This window comes from Lepisma saccharinum, chromosome 3 (genome assembly GCF_977018435.1).
Source record: "Lepisma saccharinum chromosome 3, izLepSacc3.1, whole genome shotgun sequence".
Lineage (NCBI taxonomy): Eukaryota > Metazoa > Arthropoda > Insecta > Zygentoma > Lepismatidae > Lepisma > Lepisma saccharinum.
In genome coordinates, this window is record NC_139231.1 from 3,874,848 (window position 1) to 3,897,130 (window position 22,283).

The 22,283-nt window shown below is 39.9% G+C and overlaps 1 protein-coding gene across 3 annotated transcripts in view; it reads left to right on the forward strand.

Moving 5' to 3' along the window:
* The window catches only part of mtgo (miles to go), a 596,892-nt gene that overhangs the window by 488,459 nt on the left and 86,150 nt on the right, over positions 1-22,283 (forward strand). For all 3 annotated transcript variants that reach the window (XM_083118289.1, XM_083118287.1, XM_083118290.1), the window contains exon 3: positions 2,736-2,902. In XM_083118289.1, coding sequence (XP_082974415.1) covers positions 2,736-2,902 — 167 coding nt within the window. The remainder of the gene's footprint in view (positions 1-2,735; positions 2,903-22,283) is intronic.

The window sequence follows — 22,283 nt, forward strand, 5'->3', positions numbered from 1 at the left end:
CTTTTGTATGGTGCCTTAAATAAATAAAATGGATGTCCAATGTCGCAGCAGGAACTGAGTTTTGCTAGAATGGAGTTCCGGTGCATTGCGGAACTCCAAAAAAGGAAAAAGTTTAATTCGCGTGCTGCAACCACATAGTTATTCGAGGAATAAATATCAAACTGCCCAGAACATCGTTTTCTTGTACAATTTATGAAATGTTTTGTACATTACAAGATAATTTCTTATTAGTCTATTTCTTTCACGTAATGTAATCCATCTCCTGTGCCACCTCATTCCATAGCACATCAATTTTGTCCTTATTAAGGAAAGGATTGGCGCATGCGCAGAGCGTTTTGTCGCATCGTGCTCCTCCGAAACAAAATTCCCGGGACCTTCACTGTTTTGTCGCAACGTGACTCGAGATGACTCGAGTCGATTGTATCGTCCGGTGTGAGGCGGCTCATAAGAGTCCCATGTTAACGTTCCCTCGAGTCGGTTTGAACAAAATGACTCATCTCATCGAATCCGATGTGCGGCTGTCCTAAGTAATAAGTGTTCATTACCCACATACGCTTCCTGTGAACCACTCCTTATAATTTCAATGGTGAAAGTAAAAGTATATATGAAGTTTGAGGATTTTGTTAAAGTCCACTACACCATCGGGGAGGCCCAATTATATATTAACTAACAAACTAACACAAAATTTATTCACCTTGCGTTTAGCCTTTCAATAACGCACCATCTGCAGTGAGCACTGAATCACATTTTAGTTGAGTGCTACTCCACACAGAATATCTTGCATTGTTTTTTGCTCCCATTATAATGAGTAGGGAACGGAACTTTATGTGCTAAAAAACTCAGAAATATTTATTTTTTATGTGTCATAAATGTTGAAAATATGTGATAAAAACAGGAAAATATGTGACAAAAATAAAAACATTTGGTAACAAAAACAAACTATAACATGCATTTTAAACACCTGAAATTAGTTTCTAAATGATTACCTCTTAGCGAGCTATTTTTTGGAAGAGTTGCAGTGGATCACCATAGTTTTTTCCAAATTCTCCATTGTAAATCTGTGACGATTATCTCTAAAAAGCATCTTATATTGTGAGAAACATCGCTCCACGTCACAAGAAACAATTCTTGCATATTTGAATCACGAAATGTCACTAACGCTTAAGTTTTCCAAAGCTTCGTCTTCCTCTACTTCACTTTCCAAAGCACATGCAATTTGGCACAAAGTTTGAAAACCTTGGTTTTTCCCAAAAAATTCTGTACATTTAGACATTTAGATCCAGTGAGTTCTTGCAGTTTCGTTTCTACTATACGGACTTTACCAATGGAAGCTGCCAAAGTGTTCGCGGACGATTCAAGCTTTCATATGGAATTAGAGAGAATGGACAGGTTTTGTTGAGATGTATGCCAATTCGACTTTTAAGGAGGGCTCCATCAACAGTTCTTGCAGAATTCTTCTTTGTCGATATCATTTACAACAGATACAATATTTTCAAAGTTCTGGCCATAACATCTGCATCCAACCAAGTGCCCCATCGCGTAACTACAGGTGTAGGAGGAAGGGGAACCTCAGGACATTTTTGTTTAAAAATGTCTATTCTTCTAGGCGACTTGATAAAAACTTTCTTCCCATTTGAAACCAGTTTATCGACATTCGGATAAAGAGCTCTTATCTTTTCACATATTCTATGCAACGCATGAGCCACACATTTAACGTGCACCATTTTGGGGTAGCTAACGGCAAGGCCTACTGCAGCTTTTTTCATGTAAGCTGCAGCATCTGTCACGAGGAGAAGAACATTGTCAAATTTTATGCCTTCCGGCCACAATAGCTGCATTGCTTCATTAAAAAGCCTTGCTATTGTTACGTGTAGCCAGCCCCAGGTACTTACAGCTATTTTCTCCCAATAGGATCGTAGGCGAGGTACCAGAAGTCTGCCAGCGAGGGTGTTCAAAGACAAAACAAACCTAGCACTCTCGATATGAAAGAGGTGCAGAGTATAAACATTTTTCCTTGGAGGATTTCGAGGTAGATGAAGTCAATGAGCGATTTTATGTATTTAAAATGAAAATTCGCAAAATATGTATTTACATACAGAAAACTGGAAAATATGTGTTTTTATGTAAAATAAAATTTGCTGTGTTGACATATAAGGCTATGATCAGAATTTTGGCAAAAATGATGGTCTGTATCTTATCGCAGAAAAAACATTTATTTACCTAAAGTTCCTTTCCCTAATAATGAGTACAAGAATTTTGAAGCTTGCGTTGCATTTAGGTATAAATTCTCCTAGTTTATTGTTAGCTACTTGTCATCTCGCAACCTCTTCAATGTTTGGGGGGGAGAAGCAGCAGCCACTGCTGTCCTTGCGCCATTTTCAAGAATAGTTGTGAACAAATTAAGACTAAAGTGATATTTTCGTTTGGATGTCAGGCTGTTCTAGATTGAAAGCCTGGGAGCGGGTCATAACTCCCAAAACCTCCAATCAACAAGCGAGCCGCTGACGTCATCTCAACGCAGCACCCATCGTTAACCCGCTAGCCCACGCTGTACACTGTCGGTAGGCTCGCTAGCTAGACTCCGGTAGTCGATCGGAGATGTTAAACCGGTGATATAGCGTACCCGCTAAATGTGTTCATGGATTCCGATAAACATTTTTGACTGATTCAATTTTTGTAATGTGTGGATAATTATAATGTTTACATGTAAATGACCAGTTCTCTTTTTCTTCTAGGTCCGGCGACTGTTCCTATGGTTTCGACCAACTCTTCTCCGCCCATTGCTCTCCCAGTGCAGGTGCCCCCCGGACACATGGTCCAGCAGATCGTGGACGAGAGCGGAACCCTGCATCACGTGATCCTCTCCCCTCAGCCGCCCATGGTCCCGCTTCCGGGTCACTACGTAAGTACTTGGTCAATCTCAAGAGTGTAAGATGTGTGCAGTCTACGCGTAGTTTATGTTGGCTTAAACTTCACGTAATATAAAGAGGTACTAGAAAAATACAAGTGTAGTTTAATACATCAAAGACATGGTATTTTATGTGAAATTCGATACTGTCAAAACTTGTGAAACTCTTTCAAGACAATGCTTCAGCTCACACTCCTTGACGCTCCAGAAAGACAATGAAATACTTCCCCATCCAGCCTATTCGCCTGATCTTGCACCGTCGAAATTTCAAGGTGGGTGTAAGTGGTGATACTTTGTAAAGAAACCCAAATGTCAACCTCTTCCACGTAGTACTAGAGGAGCTCTGGCTTTGGAGTCTACGGTCAGTATAATTATCTGTGGGGCTCGTACTGTGTCGTCCAAATATGTTTATAATTGTTGCGCCTGCATCTATTTCAACTTAACACCATTCATTCTCATCTTCACGATTAGCCAAAAGTGGCAGAAAAGCGAAGTAAAATCAATCAATCATCCATTTCAAATCATTCCTTTTGGTTTTACCGCAATTGTAGAAATCAGGATGTGCCGACTCGCGACTTTCTATATCCCCACCAAAGTTTCTGGGTTCGAGTCACCGCGTTGACGTTCGTGTTCTTTGTGAATTTCATTAAAAAAAATCAACACACATCCTTATCTTCGCTGAAGTAGTAAGTGAAATCCAGAACTTGTTACCCGATTCTCGGTTTCAAAGTGGCGCTACAAAGCCAGGGGTCCCCGATTCTAATCCAGGCCTGGCCATGGGTGTTCCTTCGTCTCTTTGATCATATCATTACTCATCCTCATCGTCGCGATTAGCCATAAGTGACAGAAAAGCGATTCTAAACAGCAAAAATGAAATGAAATCTGTTTGAGTGCATTTCCCGATTCTTTGATCCATGAATCGTTACCCGGTTCTATCTTCATTACCCTAATCAGTGAACACGTGAAAATACGCTTTATGCGCCGATAGGCTAACTGGGGTCGAGTCCATAGTTTAAAGTGGAATCCGAAGCACTATGTTCTTCCACCGGGTATCGAACCCAACACCCCTGGATTACATAGCAGCGACGTTACTACACCATCGGGGAAGCCCTTCTTATCGAAAAAAGTGTCACTGTTATCGAAATGCAATGTCTGAAGAACATTATTTTCTTTGTTTTCTAAGAAAAGACGGGAGTATTGAAGAAAAATTGTGTATTGAAAGAAATCCCAGCGACACATGTCGCTTGAGGATTTCACCAAGTGACACTCATGCAAATTGGTTATTTTTTATTAATGCAAATAAAAAAAAGTAAAGTGTTCCCCTGTGCATAGCACCACGCCATGAAGGCGTATAGGGGGTGTGGGGGTAACGCCACACACTTTCTTGATCCGGTCGTGAGTGGGGGTGATGTGATCAGCATCACGCCCCTGACCGCCTTTACCCCCCAGGGTTTCCCCCAGGTACCCATGTTATTCGACGCTGGGTGGGCGCCGGGCCGCTTCCAACGTTAGAAAAGTTCCCGGATTTGAACCGGCCGGGGATCGAACCCGGGACCTTTAGCATGGTAGTCAGACGCGTTACCGACTGAGCCACCGCGGCCACCTTTATTAATGCAAATAATTTTTGTAATTATTATAATTAGTGAATTACTGCACATATATAGGGTGTCTCAAAAGTAATAGCGCAAATTGACAGGTGAAAGTACACGATAATAGAAGAAGAAAAAGTCTCAGTAAATATGGGTCTGCGAACGAGCCGTTTTCAATTTGTGATTACAAGCCGCCACTGACTTCATTGTTTGTAAACGTCGTCCTAGTTGGTAAAATGCTTTCGAACACCCCCGGTTCATTTCGGAATTGGTCACAAGCAGTACAATTATCTGTACTGATTGTATCCATCCTGTTTGATTACAACGCCACCTCTCGGAAATCTTCTGTTTTGTAAACAAAGAGCAAACCTTGGAACGCACAAGTAGTAAAGCACTCGGTGTTTACAAAAATCAATCAGTGACGGCTTGTAACCAAACATTCGCACACATTATTAGCATTTTACCAACTAGGACGACGTTTACAAACAATGAAGTCAGTGGCGGCTTGTAATCACACATTCGCGATTATCTGGAAAACGGCTCGTTTGCAGACTCATGTTTACCGAGACTTTTTGTTTTTGTTATCGTCTACTTTCAACTGTGTCATTTGGGCTATTACTTATGAGACAAAATGGTTTCTTGAATTTTAGTTATAAAAGAAAGTGTGGGCCTGTGAGCCCCCGCCCTCCGCCTCAGGTAAGTATGTTTCTCATACGGCATGGATAAGCTAGGATTAATATTATAATTTGATGCCTATGACAGCCCCCTCGAATTTTGAACCCCACCCCCAGAGGAAAGTGGTTGAATGCGACACTGACATAACTTCTAGTTTTACTTCTTCCATTAAGGCTCCAAGATCGCACATCCATGTGAGAAGTAGCACAATGCAATATTTTTAGTTGCACAACATTAAACGGTATGAGCCTCCTGCTCGCAATTAAGACCACATCGCAGAACGTGATCGATACACTGCGAAAGGACGCGAACGACAGCCCGGAAATTTCTGACAAGGCAATTACATACTCGGCACAGGAAGCCATGTGTAAAATTTTGTTGGATAGCAACAAGTGGATTTGTGAAGGGGGAGGGGAGGCGCATAATGCTTACTTGGCATACACTTGTTGCGTGCTCCAAGGGCTGCGTGTGCATGTTTTATCTGCGTCTGATTCAGCTGCGCATGACAGAATCAACAACGTACACGTCATTTCCTGCTGCGACGGGGCGCGTGGGTGGGTGGGAAGCAAGGCGTGGAGGTTCAGAAATATTTTCGTTTCAAATGTCACCCATCTGTTCTGAGGATGTTTTGGTGTGACGTTTTCCCCCTTTACCGTTTCAATGGGAAGGAAAAGCGTTTTTTCCTCGTAAAGTACGGCCCACTCTCATATGCTTTCAGTGACCTTTTCCCCTTTCACCAACAGTGTTCCGTTTGTTTTAAGGTCACTTTAGCTGACCTCCGTGGCAGAGTGGTTATCACAGCGTGCTACTACGCCAGGTCCCGAGTTCGATTCCCGGCCTGGGCATGGGTGTTCTTCGCTATTAGCCAAAAGTGACAGATGGACGAAGTAAAATAAACTAAATCAATCAAGGCCATTTTATTATTCAGACAGGCCAATCGGGATTGGACCTGCTGTTTAAAGTTGAATCTAACAAATGTGCAGCATGCTTCCACCGGGGATTTGACCCGGGACCCTTTTGTTAGAAGGCTGTAGCGTTATCACTTCGCGATCGAGAAGCTCCTACAATATTTTGTAGTGTCAGTTGAAAGGATAGGAGTTTCCAGGATGTTTACAGTGGGAGGGTCGAGTTGTTGATACCCATTTGATAAAGTAGTAATATATATATAGGCCGCGGTGGCTCAGTCGGTAACGCGTCTGACTACCATGCTAAAGGTCCCGGGTTCGATCCCCGGCCGGTTCAAATCCGGGAACTTTTCTAACGATGGTAGCGGCCCCGGCGTCCACCCAGCGTCGAATAACATGGGTACCTGGGTGAAACCCTGGGGGGGTAAAGGCGGTCAGGGACGTGATGCTGATCACATCACCCCCACTCACGACCGGATCAAGAAAGTGTGGGGCGTTACCCCCACACCCCCTATACGCCTTCATGGCGTGGTGCTATGCACAGGGGAGCACTTTACCTTTTTTTTAGTAATATATATATATATATATATATATATATATATATATATATTTCATTTTTATAACAACATTTAACAAGCCAAAATTAACTATTATGATTATCACTATTATTCAGTCGGTATTATGTTTGACTCGTAACGCTTCGATTCTCAAGGTTGTCAAATGTTACTGAGAATGACATGCAACACCATAGATGAATATTCCGACTTTACCTTTGGTCGGCTTCGTGTCTCGTTTCAAAAACAAAGCTTGCTACTTAAATGGTTCCCGAAAAACAAATCCTTCCATCCGATATACAATCTTTTATATAAAATAATAATAATCAAAATAAAAATGACGGGAAGTAGCAAATTGCTTAGGGAAATTGAATAATTATTGACATTAAATTGTAATCAACCCTCCTGCAAGGATACAGTGTGTGTGTGTGCGCGCGCGTGCTCATCCACATAATTTGTAAATTACCTTGTATATAAATATGTACAGTATTTTGACGTTGACAATAAATATGTTGCGGGTCATTGTCCTTTTATTGCTCTTCCAATTGCTTAAGTTGGTGAACATCTAGAAACATCTAATTGCTATTGCCAGGACTAATTTAATTGGATTTTGGGTGCAGTAATAAAAACAGAGCGGCGTAACCTTTGACCTTGAATATCGACCACTGGAGGGAGAGTGACAACGTGGCAGTTGAGTCCGTCAATCACAGCTGTCGCAAGGTTTCTCGACGAGAACGACCTTGACTGCGGTCGCTTGAAATTCCGCACATGGCCGTTCGATGATGAGCAACACAGCAGATAACATGCCGTTCTGAAGATGATCTAAAGGTCAGGACCAGGGACGGCGCCAGAAATTTTCGACTGGGTGGGCAGAAGCGCCATATTGATAGATTAGGGTGGGCAGTATAAATGTTAAGACCATATATAGTATATGTGTGTATGTAAGTCGTATGTATCACCCTCTCTTTTACACTCCCGATTCTCGTCTTACATCTTTTCCTTTTCCTTATCCTGTTTTCCTCTTTATTCTTTTCTAATCTATCCTCCCATCTTGTTCCATTTTCTTTCGCTTTGTCTCTGATGTACACAATTATTTTAAGGAAGTGTTTAGCATGTGCAGTTATACATTCTAACCACATTATTTCATGCATGTTAATACAGTGAAATAAATGTGAATTAGGTTTAAGCTTGTGTTGCAAATACAAGGCACATACTTGATTTTATGTATTTGGCGACAGTGATAGATTGATTTGATTGGTTGATTTATTTGCTTTATTTTACTTCGCTTTTTGTGCCACTTTTGGCTAATTTGCGAAGATGGGGATGAGTGATGACATGATGAAATTGATGAATGAACACTCACTCACAAACATCCATGCCCAGGCCGGGATTCGAACCCAGGACCGCGTCGTAGCGCGATGTGCTAACCACTCCACCACGGGAGCCGGAGCGACAGTGATAGAAAGTGCGATGGTAGACAATCGTGAAGTTTCTCGTAATTCTTACTCCTTTGGGGATCACTTTTCTTAGCTTACAAGGTTTGCACAACTGACAAATCTATCTGAATGTTTGTAGTAGCGGCGATCGGGTGCCAACATTTGAGGGGCAAGGACAATATACTTTTTCTTGAAAGAAAAGGCTTAGCATAAAGAGTCCATACTGCGGGTGCAAAAAGTGGCAAAATGTGACGGGGGAATTGCATCCCTCACTTCCCACTCCTCCTAATCGCCGCCACTGCAGGTTTGGATTAAAATGAACGTCTTATTATGAATGATTTAAAACACACACGGAAATCCAATTCTTTGTTCATTGTCCATGAAGTATTCCTAGGCTAATGAAAGGCTATTTTGACAAAATATCACTCATATGTAATAAACAAGTGAGATTGAAAAATCTGTTCAGAATTGAAGAGATTATTAGCTAAGTTGCTATTCGATTTCTGAACTCTCATGTATCTAATGCGGGAGAAGCAACACAGCACACGTATGGTTACATGAACTTTTTAGAAGTAACAAAATAATTTAGGACACAAGGAATTCATCGAAGTTGATCACCGTAACAGCAATAATTCATCTATTTTTTATAGATGACTTGGGTTGTATGGCGTGACCATTTCGAATACACTAGATTGTCAACCTGTGCAGCATACCCTGGAAACTTAATTCTTTCAGGCAACGAGTCCCTGGAGCCTGGAACCACTGTCAAAGTAATAATTTATGTGGGTTTGTATTTTGAGTGTCAGAATGTATTTGTTTTCGCCCCTTCGTTACTTTCATCTAATCACAATTGAAATGACTTAAAATAAAACAAATCAACCACAGCTTACTCTTCCAAAAATGGAGTTTCATTACGTCGTACCTCTTAGAAAGTTGAGGTGGTAGTTTCAATTGCACAGCGTTAAATTAGTGGATCAAGGCAGCTAATTCCGTGAACAATGACGTTATTTTCCGAAAGTCTCAATTTGTCTCAGGTAATCACCCTCTTAAAATGGACGCATCTTCTGTGGTGATAAAATGACACGTTTGGTGCGAGTTCTTTCTGTATATTTTTTTCCCAATGGCATAACGCTGTCGCATTATAATGAAGACGTCATGTGTTGAACTCCCCCTCTTCTGGTGGAAGCACAATGCACACTGGTTCGGACTACACGTTAAACTGTAGGTTTAGTCCCGATTAGCCCATCTGAGCATAGAAGTGGGCTTAAAAACAAAGTAACAAAATCGTCTTCTGGATACTTTGTGACATAACTTTTTTCTTTACTTCAGCTGCATCTGCAGATTCTGTCGACATTTTCGGCTGATTCGTGTGGCAAACTTTGTTTGTCGAAAGAGGATAAATATGATAAGCCAGTCATTAGCAATTGAATAATTCTGTAGCTTTTTCCATACATAAGTGGTTTATTAAAATGTATTCACTTCGGTATTGTAGTGATTATTGTGATTCGTTCTTATTAGTAGAATGAATATAAAGTTGATATTTCGCATACCATATTGATATTTGAAGATGACAGGTATATAAAAATTGTAATGAAATAAAAAAGAAGTACACTTCTGGAATTTCAATGCAGAGCTAATTAAAACTATACTATACTCTCTAGCAACCCGAAGGTTTATGGCTGCAGAAACACAAGCCTTCCATCTGTTTCTATCCGGGGCAAGATCAATCCAATCTTTCCTATCCTTACCAATTTCTTTTATGTCCGTCTCAACGTTATCCCTCCATCTTCGTCTTGGCCTTCTTACTGGTCTCTTACCATCAGGTTTCCCAACAAGAATCCTGTAAACTTTTCTTTCCTCTGCCATTCGTGTCACGTGGCCTGTCCATCTAAGTCTTCCTGATTAAACTATTCTAATAATAATAATAATAATATTTAAAAAGTCGAAATAATTTATTGTGTTGCTGGAGAATTAACGCTAAGATGATGTTTTTATTTGTTTATTTGGAAATTATTTTAACCATACCCAGGCTGGGATTTATATACGTATGTGGAGGCCCGGAGCTTACAGCACCAAGGCCTCACTCCAATCCCCTCTACACAGTTTCAGTTATAACTTCTTGCCAAGTTACATGGTGCGGTTTGTTATTATATTTTTTACCACATCCGAAGTACCTATTTTTTTTATTATGTGGTACTTTTCAAAGCAGTCTTTTCCAGTGAAGGCCCGGAGCTGCAGTCCTCAAGTTTACCCTAAATTCTGATCTAATCTTGATCATACCCTGCAAAATTTTGAGCCTCCAAAGCCTACTAGCTGCTTTTAATCATGGAAGTATTCATTTGATCACAGTTTTTGTTTCAATAGCTCTAGTAATTAGTTTCACTTTCTAATGAGAAAATTGTCTTTATATAAGATGATATGTGAAAAATTCTAGCATAGATAATATTCACAAGTAAAATGTACATGTTATGAACACCAGAATACACTTATTTATTAAATCATTCATATATATCCAAGTATATGTACTTATTGAATTTGATAGGGTGGGCAATCGGGTGGGCACAGGAATTTTTGGGTGGGCGCTTGCCCACCCGTGCCCACCCCTGTCGCCGTCCCTGGTCAGGACACAGTGGGGTATGCTGTGGTGGTATTTGCTCTCGTCTTAGATCCTTCCTAAATATGCATTCAGTTTGCCTGCCTTAGGTCCGCTTTGGACGGAAGCATTTTTCTTAACATTTATGCTTGCTACCGTGGAAAGTGAAAAATCTCATGGCATTTCTCAAGGAAGCGTAACCAATCGGAAGCAAGCTCTAGGTCAGAGTGCAGATGTAATGGCGGCCGAGTGAGATGTATGTAAACAATGTATCACTTCACGTTTTTAAAGGCCGATAACTATTCAACCGATAGGAATAACATTTCCTATAAAAAGGTGTTAGTTACATACAATGGCGCGGCTTAAATAATACTTTATAGCGTACATAGTATACGTATGGAAGAATATTTTAATTGTTTCAATTAACCATAGATGGTGTAATTCGGCTTGTCTTTCGGGCTGTATATATTATACATCGCAATCGCAAGAGGTAACCGGAATGTTAAGTACTTTCTGATTATAACACCATTAAGCCTTGTTTCCATGATATGAAAAACTCAATATGCTAACCAAGGCAGAAATTTATTTTATTTTAAAACATAGCTGTACTTGGTACAGAGTCTGAAGAAGACATTGCTAGAAGGTTGAAACGTTACGTTTAGTTTATGTTTTAAAATAAAATAAATTTCTGCCTTGGTTAGCATATTGAGTTTTTCAAAGTACTTTCTGGTGTAAGATTTTTGGAGGCATTTACATATAATTTATGCTAGCAAAAATGTTAAAGCAAATGCTTCCGTCTAAAGCTGGCCTTAAAGAGGAAGGGAGGTAATTTAAAGAGGGAATGGTTATTTGATTGACGAGATATCTTGTAAACAAACTGGAACTACACATTTTTTATATACTTTTTTTGTAATTAAGTAACCACCAATCTGACCTTTATATTGAGATATTTCTGTCCATCAGTCAGTACCCAATGTTTACATTTGATTGAGCCAGCTAATTTATTATTTCGTGCGTGCGCAGTGATCTAAATGAGGGGTGCGCAGGGAATGGTATTCCCCCCAGCTATTTGAAAAATATTGGTAGTAGGATGTTTGGGGTTAGCCTCTATGGTTTAACATGGTGACAATGAGATAACTAGGGCGGTCTTTTGCGAAAACTTTGCTAGCCCGGGGAGAACCAATCCCCCTCACTTCCAGCGCTACCATCATTAATAGAAAACATGAACCAATTACTATTACATGAATGTCATACACATATTTCATCATTCACTAAACCTAAGGAAAATATTAATTTAGCTTCAATATTTTTTTGTTCTTTACATAAGTGCAGTTGTACAATTATTATAGTAATTACAAAAGAAGGTACCATCATTACCAACCAATTGTACACTGTCACTGCCATGAGTGTCATGTCGGAATACGCATTCCAACAGGAGTTGAGTTGAGTTGAGTTGGTGTTTTAAGTCCACTTTATGCACAGTAAGGCTAATCGGGACTGGGCCTACAGTTTTTTAAAGTGGGATCCGAACCACTACATGTCTCCACCAGGGATCGAACCACATTCCAACAGGAGAGAGAGGAGGGGTGGGGGTCAGATATGCCCACCAAGTGAACTTGACCTCCTATGTACTTCACCTTTATGATTTTATGAACAAAAGTAATACAGAAACATTGAAAACACACCAGGATTTGAATGTAATTGATGTTACTTTATGCATTCATAGGCTAATCGGAACTGGGCGTACAGTGTAAAGTGGGAACCGAACCACTGTGCAAAGTGCATCCACCACAGACCCGTAGCCAGGATTTTATTTCGGGAGGGGCTCATCCCTAATCAGCAGCCGCCATCTAAAGGCAAAAAAGTTGGGGGTAGAAGCCCTGAAGATCAATTTCTCAGTATATTACACATTATTAAAACGATGTTTAATCCTGCTAAGGATAAAATTAATTACCACTATACACGGTTTAAATTAGATATTTGTAGAAGCCCCCTTAGCCCTCCCCCTGGGTACGTGCCTTTTCCACCAGGTATCCCGGGTTCGAAACCTGGTGGAGGCACTTTGCACTGTGGTTCCGAAACCACACTAGGGAACAATGTAATTTATTTTCAGTTTTTCTTAAAACATACACAGTTGAAAAATCGAAAAAACAAAAGAGGTGGTGAACCTGGCAGGCCCCTCCCCTCCCCGCAAGCTAGAGTTGATCAACTAGGATGTTCCAGTTTTCTTTTACTCTTGTAATCTGCCCCATTAGTGTTACTTGCACCTTCCAGTTATCCCTTCAATTTCCATTTTTTGGAGAGGAGGGGGGATTAAACACATGGCTTGTTCTGAAAAAAAAAAAAAAGTTTGTCCAATAAATTAGTTTCCAACGCAAGTCACGGCCAGGTACAGCATTTGTGTACAATATTCCGAAACATGCAATCAAGTAATGGGAAGTCGTATTTGCAGTAACAGTCGACTAGAATCGGTACAAACAAAATAAATAAATAAATAAACCTGTAAATATGCTAATGTCCAAAATTAAAGCAACAAACGGTCATTCTTTCCCGAGTGTCCATTTGACCACATAATACGATCAGGCGATAGTAATATTTATGATGTCATAGACAACTGGTTTAAGATAAACTAACCTTAATGTGCCAGGGTTTACAACAAAAAATCGCGATAGCAACAGGTTACACTTGGCAAATTTATCAAAAAAAAAATCACGAGGAAAGGATTTCTGTTTGTTGCTTTAATTTTGGACACTAGTGTGCATCTGCTTCTGTCGGAGATTAGATTAACCAAGTAGGATCATCACACACAAGGCACAAGCTTGGAACAAGTGTGCTTAATTATTGGTGTGCGTCAATTTCCTTACTGTAATATAATAATCACTGATTAAAAAAATATTAGCCCAGACCTTTAACAGAAAAACCTGGGAAGAACTTGTATTATCTATCAGTGAAACAAGATTGTCATTGAGGGCCGCCACAGTAAGACTTTCTAACCAATAAGAATTTAGCCGAAAACTGTATGGTATTGTTATACCTAAAATAAATATTAACAAGTTTAATTTTTTTATACTCAAGATTAAGTACCTAGAATAAAACACACTAGAACTAGAGTGGATATACTAACTATAGCAAGTCTTTACTGCCTAGGCACGACTTGCCTAGTTGTAACCATTTAGAACACAAGCTTTTGAAAAAATGCCACTCGTTTAAATAATTCAACAACCCGTAATGTAAATTTTAAATGTACAAATTAATCATGGGGCCTCACCGATGGCGTAGTGGTAACGTCGTCGCCTTGTAATCAGTGGGTCCCGCGTTCATTACCCTGTGGAAGCACATACATTGCACAGTAGTTTGGATACCACATTAAACTGTAGGTTCAGTTCCGATAAAGTGGACTTAAAAACAACAGTCTATTTCGGCCTGGAGAAGCTAAAGTCTATTCAGATTTCATTTACCGGTATTTTCCAACTCGTGTTGTAGATAAATTTCTGACTGCTTTCCGAGCCGAGTTCGACCAGCGCACACCGCGGCGCTGCAAGCGCGTATAAAAAATTAGCACCGGGGTAGCACTAACTGTGTACGGTTAATAAATACGTCACTCCTTAAACATCCTGTGTGTGTTTCGCTGTATTTCTGCAATATCTCATTTCCTTTACAACTATGTGTTTTTGCATTCTGTGGGAAAGTATGATACCGCATGTATCACACCGAAAACTGATATGCTGGTGGTGTTTAAAAATGAACATTTGTTTATTTTTGCCTTCACAGGAAGTCGGTTATTTATTTAACTACAAGCAAAGCTAGTTGAAAACTAATGTGTTTTGTCTTTGCTGTGAGAAGAATTGATGAGGTCAACATGAGCGACGGGAAGGTGAGGGGGGTCGACCCCCCGGAAATTTGCATCGTTCACTTGCAAGTTACTTAAACCAGAAAATTTTCTCATTTTCCTTCTTAATAATAGAAATAAAGTTCAGCTAGTATTCGAACAGAATAACGAAGTAAAATAATCGTTAAATAAAGAAAATTGAGTGAAAAAGTACATATGCTACCATTTAACCGAAGAATAAATAGTTACACAGTTTAAAAAATTCCACAGTTCGGGTTTTACGTGAGACGTCACAGAACGTAAACACACCGTGACTAAAACGTTGCCCTAACTTTTGAAGATTTTTATTTTAACGAGTTGTGTAAAAGTTAATAACAAATAGAACAGTTAGTACACTAACTGTATGGAATGTAAAAATATTGATAATAAAAAATACAGTTGTGCTGAATATTCACCCATCTGATGGATCGAGTAGAAGTTTCTTAAAGGATATAATAATAAAATAATAATAATTGATATTTTTTTCTGTTCATCTTTTATCAAAATGCCTACCCCCCTGCAAAAATTTCTAAACCGTGTTGTATCTTTCCTTGTTGGAGAAAAGTGATTCATAAGTGTGGTCACATTCACACACAATAACAGCTTGCGAGTTCTTTTTTTAGCTCCTTGTGAGTAATTGAGTAATTCCGTGAATCATGATTTGCCATACACATCAGTCGGTTTGCGTATGTTGAGTCACATTCTCACCGCACCCTGTTGTCTAGAAATTAGCGCCTGCAAATTTCTTTTGGTGATTGCGAAGTCGTTTCACGTCCATCCGTTAAGATGCAGTCGTGAGCCCGTGCCTCCGAGCCTTACTCTTATAGATGAGTCATACTTTGTTGAAACGTGAGGAATACAAATATAACATTTTCGAGCGTGACTATAGCCAGAACTGAGTGCAGTTTCTTCATGTGCAGGACTCCGCATTAAGTTTACTGTATTACATTTCTTTACATTCTAAACATCAACTTTGTCAGTCAAGAGTAGGGATGGACGATATCGGAAATTTGATATCGCGATATATCGTCAAGAAAATATCGTCACAGATGATACGATATTTTTTCCGTATCGTGATATCGGCGATATACGATAAATATCGCAAAATATTGTGACGATATATCGTCTAGTTGATATCGCCTGAACGATATATCGCCCAAAACTAGTCAAAAGTTGTTATTAGTTTTCGACGTTTTCGCGTATCCTTACAGTTTTATATCTTGGTGTCATACCAAGCATAACTAATATTACAAATGCACTACTTTTTTTCCTTAATATTGAAGATTTAGAAGATAATTTTGGCGTAGTACGCGCCATTAATGTGTGGTTTCAGTATCAGCAATTGTTGTTGATGCGACAAAATATCTTTGTGTTAATTTTTTTCATGATTTTTAAAATATCAAACTACGTGCCTAATTAATTCTCTTATCTTGTTTTGCAAATATAAATCGCCGACCTCGGGCAGTTGTCCCTCTTTATTCCCCAGCTTGTTCTGGATGCGTGTCTCCTTCACTGAATCTCGTCAGAGAATGTGCACATTCGCAGAGATAGACATTTTAAATTGACGTAAATTGATTTTCTTTTTCTGGTGGAGGTGTTGTTAACATTGTATAGCATATTCTAAGCTTAAATATTTCTCGATATTATTCAAATGTTTAATCATGACATATTATGTACATATACCAACGGACGTTTATATAAAAACACATATTTAATATCACATTTAAACCTATACATGGTGTTGCGTTTCTTATTTAAACACTGGATTGATTATATACACTATTTAATGTACACTGACACTGGACTACATTGGAATGGAGTCGACCACCGCGTAGCAATGTCTCTCGCTGTTCTCTCGTACAGTGCGGGTATTTCCCGGTAAGTACCACGCCCTGCACAGTCTCCGAAGCAGAGTCTGCACTGTCCTGCCACCTAGTGGCGACAAGTATAATGAATACTTAAGATACACAAATTTTCACACATTGATAACACAAATAATAATACATACACTAATCTATCCCAAACATAGTCCCCCCTCTTGATCGAGTCGATCAACAAAAGTACAACTAATGATCTACTGGAAGAGGCACTAGTTTGTTAACTGGACGTTTATAAGTTGAAGACGAAGTGTGAACAGTTGCAACACGCACTAGTCCATCCGCACCAGGATGCACTTGTTCAACTATAGCAAGTTTCCATGTAAGTGGAGGTAGGTGATCTTCCTTCACTAAGACCACTGTTCCTGGTTCCAAATTCTTCTTTTGGGTGTTCCACTTGGTCCTCTGCTGCAGGGAATGCAAGTAGTCCTTTGACCAACGGTCCCATAGTTGTTGGTACATCTGCTGCAATCTCTGCCATCTGGATAAACTGGATTCTTTGATGTTAGTTAGACTAGGCTCAGGAAAACTAGTTAGGGGTGCACCAATAAGGAAATGGCCAGGGGTTATAAAACTGGGATCTGTAGGGTCATGTGACAATACTGTGAGGGGCCTTGAGTTAAGACAGGCTTCGATTTGAACTAAGAGTGTTTCAAGTTCTTCGAAAGTGAGAGCAGAGTTCCCTACAATTCTCCTCAGGTGATGCTTCATGGACTTCACTCCTGCTTCACAAAGTCCAGCCATATTTGGGCTATTAGGTGGTAGAAAATGCCATTTGAATCCTTCCTGAGCTGCATGGTCTTCTAAAGACTTGTTGAAGTCTGATGATTGGAATAAATTCTTCAAGTCTTGTAATTCACGATTGGCACCGACGAAATTTCTTCCGTTGTCGCTGTACAAGTTCAAACATTTTCATCTGCGTGCCGTAAATCTTCGCAAAGCAGCAATGAATGACTTGGTGCTGAGATCTCCGACCAATTCTAGGTGTATGGCCTTTGTGGCAAAGCATACAAATACTGCTACATATGCTTTCAGCCTTGATTTCCTTCTAGTGATTGACGGCTTGATGATAATTGGTCCAGCGTAATCAACTCCAGTGTTTAGAAATGGTCTAGTGGACTGTATTCTGGATGGTGGTAATTGTCCCATGAGTTGGTTGGAAATAGATGCTCTTAATTTGAAACAAATGAGGCACTTGTGCAGAATAGCTCTGACCACTTGTCTGGCTCTTGGTATCCAGTACTCCTGTCGTAATGAAGATATAAGGAGTTGTGGTCCTGCATGTAATAGCCTGTGGTGTTCTGAAAGAATGATCAATTCAGTTAAATGATGTTTCGGTGGCAATATGATTTGATGTTTGCTATCATATGGTAGCTGCGAGTGTCTACGTCTTCCTCCAACTCTTGAGTACTTGCTTGTCATCGAGGAAAGGATGCAAGTCTGAAAGTTTACTATCCTTTAACACCTGACTGTTAGAAGACAATTCTCGTATTTCCTTGCCATAAACTTTGTGTTGCACGTTTCTAATGCAAGTATGCAATGCTGATCTTAAGTCACTTGCTAACAATGATCCTGTGTGTTTCTCTTGTTTGTTCCTCGCATTGTGTAGAAATCTCAAACAATATGCAATCACTCTTTGAAGTTTCAATAACGACGAAAATCTGCTGATAAATTCTATTGTTGGTGCATTTGTGACTAGACTTACTGTAGTTGTTCTTTGTTCTTCAAGTTCGTCGAGTTCGAAGTCATCATCCCTTGACGATGTTGGACTCGAAGGCCATGCTGTTGCTGGAAGTGATAGCCAATCAGGGCCATAAAACCACATTTGAGAGGTGTGTAGTGAGTCTACATTTGTCCCTCTGCTGATTAAATCTGCGGGGTTCTGTGCTGACACTACATGTTTCCAGTACTGAGGCTTAGAACATTCTTGAATTTGTGAAACTCTATTCGCTACAAAGGTTTTCCATCGTCTTGATGCAAGCCACGCCAGTACGATTTTCGAATCGGTCCATAGATTGATTCTACTGACTTCCAATTGTAGTAGTTGTAACACCTTGTGTGTTAGTTTCGCCAGCAACAAAGCAGCGCACAATTCAAGACGAGGAAGAGTGATCCTTCTTATAGGTGCCACACGTGAACGTGAACAAAGTAAATGTACAGTGGTTTCACCGTTTTCATTTGTTGATCTAAGATACAAACAACAGCCATATGCAACTTGCGATGCATCTGAAAATCCGTGGAGTTGAATGTCAACCACTTTTCCTTGAACTAGCACAAATCTGTTAACTTGTATCTGATTAATGTTTGATAACTGTCGAAACAAACGTTTCCACTCCATGTTGAGTTTATCTGGTAACTTATCGTCCCATTCCATGTTATGGAACCATAATTGTTGTAGAAATATCTTGTAAGAAATTACTATTGGACTCACTAGTCCCAAAGGATCAAAGATTGATGCGACAATAGAAGCTACTTGTCGTTTAGTGATGTTGTCTTCAAAACATGACACTATCTCCTTGTTATTTGCTTGCAATTTATCGGTGACTGGATCCCACGTGAGGCCTAAAGCCGTAACGCTTGCTCCCTTGTCGAACTGAAATGGTAGTTGCATTTCTCTATGAGTAGCTGGTACTGCTTCAAGAAGTTCTGTATGATTAGAACACCATTTTTTCAAAGTGAATCCTGCTGAATTCAGTAAATCGATTAGTTCTCTTTGCAATTGTCTAGCTTCTTCAATACTGTTACCTCCAGCGAGGAGGTCATCAACGTAAACATCTCGTTGTAAAACTTTGGATGCATTCGGAAACTTGGTTGCTTCCTCTTCAGCTAACTGCTGCAATGTTTTGGTCGCCAAAAATGGTGATGATGCCAAACCAAATGTGACTCTTGTGAGCTCGAACGTTTGTACTGGCATATCTGTAGATTTTCTCCAAAGTATGCGTTAAAACTTAGTGTCATCTGGATGAATCAGGATTTGTCTGAACATCTTCTCGGCGTCTGCCGTAAATACAACCTTGTGCGTTCTGAAGCGAAGAGCTATAGACTGAAGATCGTCATGTGTGGTTGGTCCGACCATCAGTATATCGTTTAATGAGACTCCATTTGTTGTTTTTGCTGATGCATCAAAAACAATTCTGGTCTTCGTGCTGCTGCTGCTAGGTTTGAATACTGGATGATGTGGTAAATAGTATGACAAGTCATTAGCTTCATTTAGATCTGGTTGTAGTGGCTTCATGTGTCCCAACATTTCATACTCCTCGAGTATTCTGCCATACTCCTCTTTCAACTCTGGTTTTTGTTGAAACCTCTTCTCTAACTGATGTAATCTGAATAATGCCTGGTTGTATGAATGTCCTAGCTCTGTATGATCTGATCGAAATGAGAGACGAACAATGAAACGCCCTGTTTCATCTCTGGTGGTGTGTTGATTGAAGTGGTTTTCAGAAGCTACTTCTTCAGCTGTTTTGGTTTCGAGTACATTTCTTCCAACTCGAAAAAACGCCGTAATTGAGAATCCAAATTGTCTTCCATGCGTACAAAACATGCTACTGTGGGTGTACTAGGTTGTACAGGCTGTTCCATCCGACCAGCTAAAATCCAACCTAATTCGGTATTTTGAAGAACTGGATAGTTTTCATCTCTCGTTTGTCTTTCAGGAAGAAGTAAGTGCAAGTAAAGTTCCGATCCAATTAGTAGATCTATCCCTTCTGGTTTGTAGAAATCTGGATCTGCTAACTCAATGTCGGTTGGTAGGTTCCAATGTTCATGATGAATAACTTGAGAAGGTACATTCCCAGTGATGCGTGGGAGTATCAGACAAGTAATTGAAGTCTGGATGTCTGACACTCTTGAGCGCAGCTGAATGTCTACACTGTGCTTGGCTTCCGATGAAACATTATTAATTCCTCTGATTGGAATATGATTTTTCTGCTTTCTTAACTGTAGTCTCTGAACAAGATCTTCCTTGATAAAATTTGACTGAGACCCACTGTCCAGGAGAGCTCTACATGTATGTGGCTGTCCTCTAGAATCGACGACTTCTACTAAAGCTGTTGATAGCAGAACATGTGATCTTGGTTTACTCTTAAATGTGCAGTATGAAGATTGTACTGAAGTTGTCCTTGAAGCTTCGTTCCTCGTGTCTGGTGAGTCATTCCTTGGCTGGTCTTGCCTTAGAGGACCTCCTCGTTTACCGCCTTCGTCTGGATGCAACAGTGAATTGTGTTTCAATCCACAGCGTCTACAATTACCTGAAGTACAGTTCCTAAAATTATGATTCGATCTGAGACAATTATAACAAAGTTTGTTGTTGCGCACACACTCTTGTTTCTGCTTCAGACTGGCGCCTGCAAAAGACTTGCATGAATATAAGGAATGTGCTAATTTACAGAAATAGCATTGTGTATTTGTAGTTGTCAGGTAAGAATTTGACTGACGGATGTGTTTCTGTTTAGGGCTAACCTTGTGTTCATTGATATTTTTGTTTACCTGAACAGACTTCATTGATTCCAAAGCTTGACATTTTTGTTCTAGAAAGGTGAACAGTTCCTTTAGTGTAGGGAACGACTGATCTGTATGGCTTAATTCCCATTCCCTTCTTGTGTGAGAATCAAGTTGAGCCAAAAAATGATGTATCAAAATAACATCTTCTAACGGTGTCTGTAATTCAAGGGCTCGAAGAGCATTTAAGTTACTGGTGACGTCATTGATGAACTGACGTAATTCTGTGGCATTTTCCTTGTTAATTGCGTTCACATGCAAGATGTTATTGACATGACTTGCTGCTATCAGTCGTTTATTCTCATACCTATCTTTCAACAATTGCCATGCAATACTGTAATTTGAATCGGTCATGGGCAAAGTATCGATAAGTGTTCTTGCTTCAGATTCTAATGATGAACGCAAGTAGTGGAATTTCTGTATTTTAGGAATATTGTCATTTGTGTGAACCATAGCCTGAAATGCATCTGAATATCCTAACCAATCCTGATAATTACCGTGAAACGTGGGTAAAGATACCGTGGGTAATTTGATGTGCTTGGTGCCTAATGATGAAGCATTGTTTACAACATCCGATCTATCTGTAGGTGCAGCTTGTGTTTGTTTATGTTTCTCTATAATGGATTCCATTTTACCCCGTACCTTGTAGTAAACTTCTTCAAAATCCCCCCTGTGAGGTTCATGATTTTCGTTTATATCTTCTACTTCTAAACGTGTTTGAACTTCATCATATTTTTCCCACAAAGGTGTTAAATTCTGTAAACGGACCCTTACTTCTTGAACTTCCCCCGTATCTTCAAAGGCATTGACAAATGCTTGTGTTCGTGTTAACTGGCCCCTAAATCCAGCTCTCCTACGTATCAACACTCTTTTCTCTTCTTCATCCATCGCGAAGGAAAGAGGGCAAGATATGTAGGAAATAGTACGTGAGGAAAGAGTAAACAAAATATGGTGCGAGCCTAGCTAACTACTGACCTTGACCTGAAGCTTCCCTGGGTGTTGGCGATGACGTCACTTCAGCCGACAGCAGGTTACTGTAGTGGATGCTTGAAACTGTCCAAATTTATGATACTCAGTCCCGTGATGAGTTATCGTAACAGATAACTTATTGTCCACTGAATACTACCGTGTATAACTGTCTTATAACAAAACATTCGACATACGCGCGATAACGATACGGAATGTCTGTTCAAACCACACGCGTAACCGTTGTGATCGAAAATTACACGTAATACGTAATAAGTACTATGACACAGAAAGTTGTACGATTGAGCACATAACATGCAACCATATATTGACGTAAGTACGAATGTCAGTACACTTCTGTAACTGGAACACTGCATACAAAGTCACTTCGACACCGTGCGAAAACATTCGT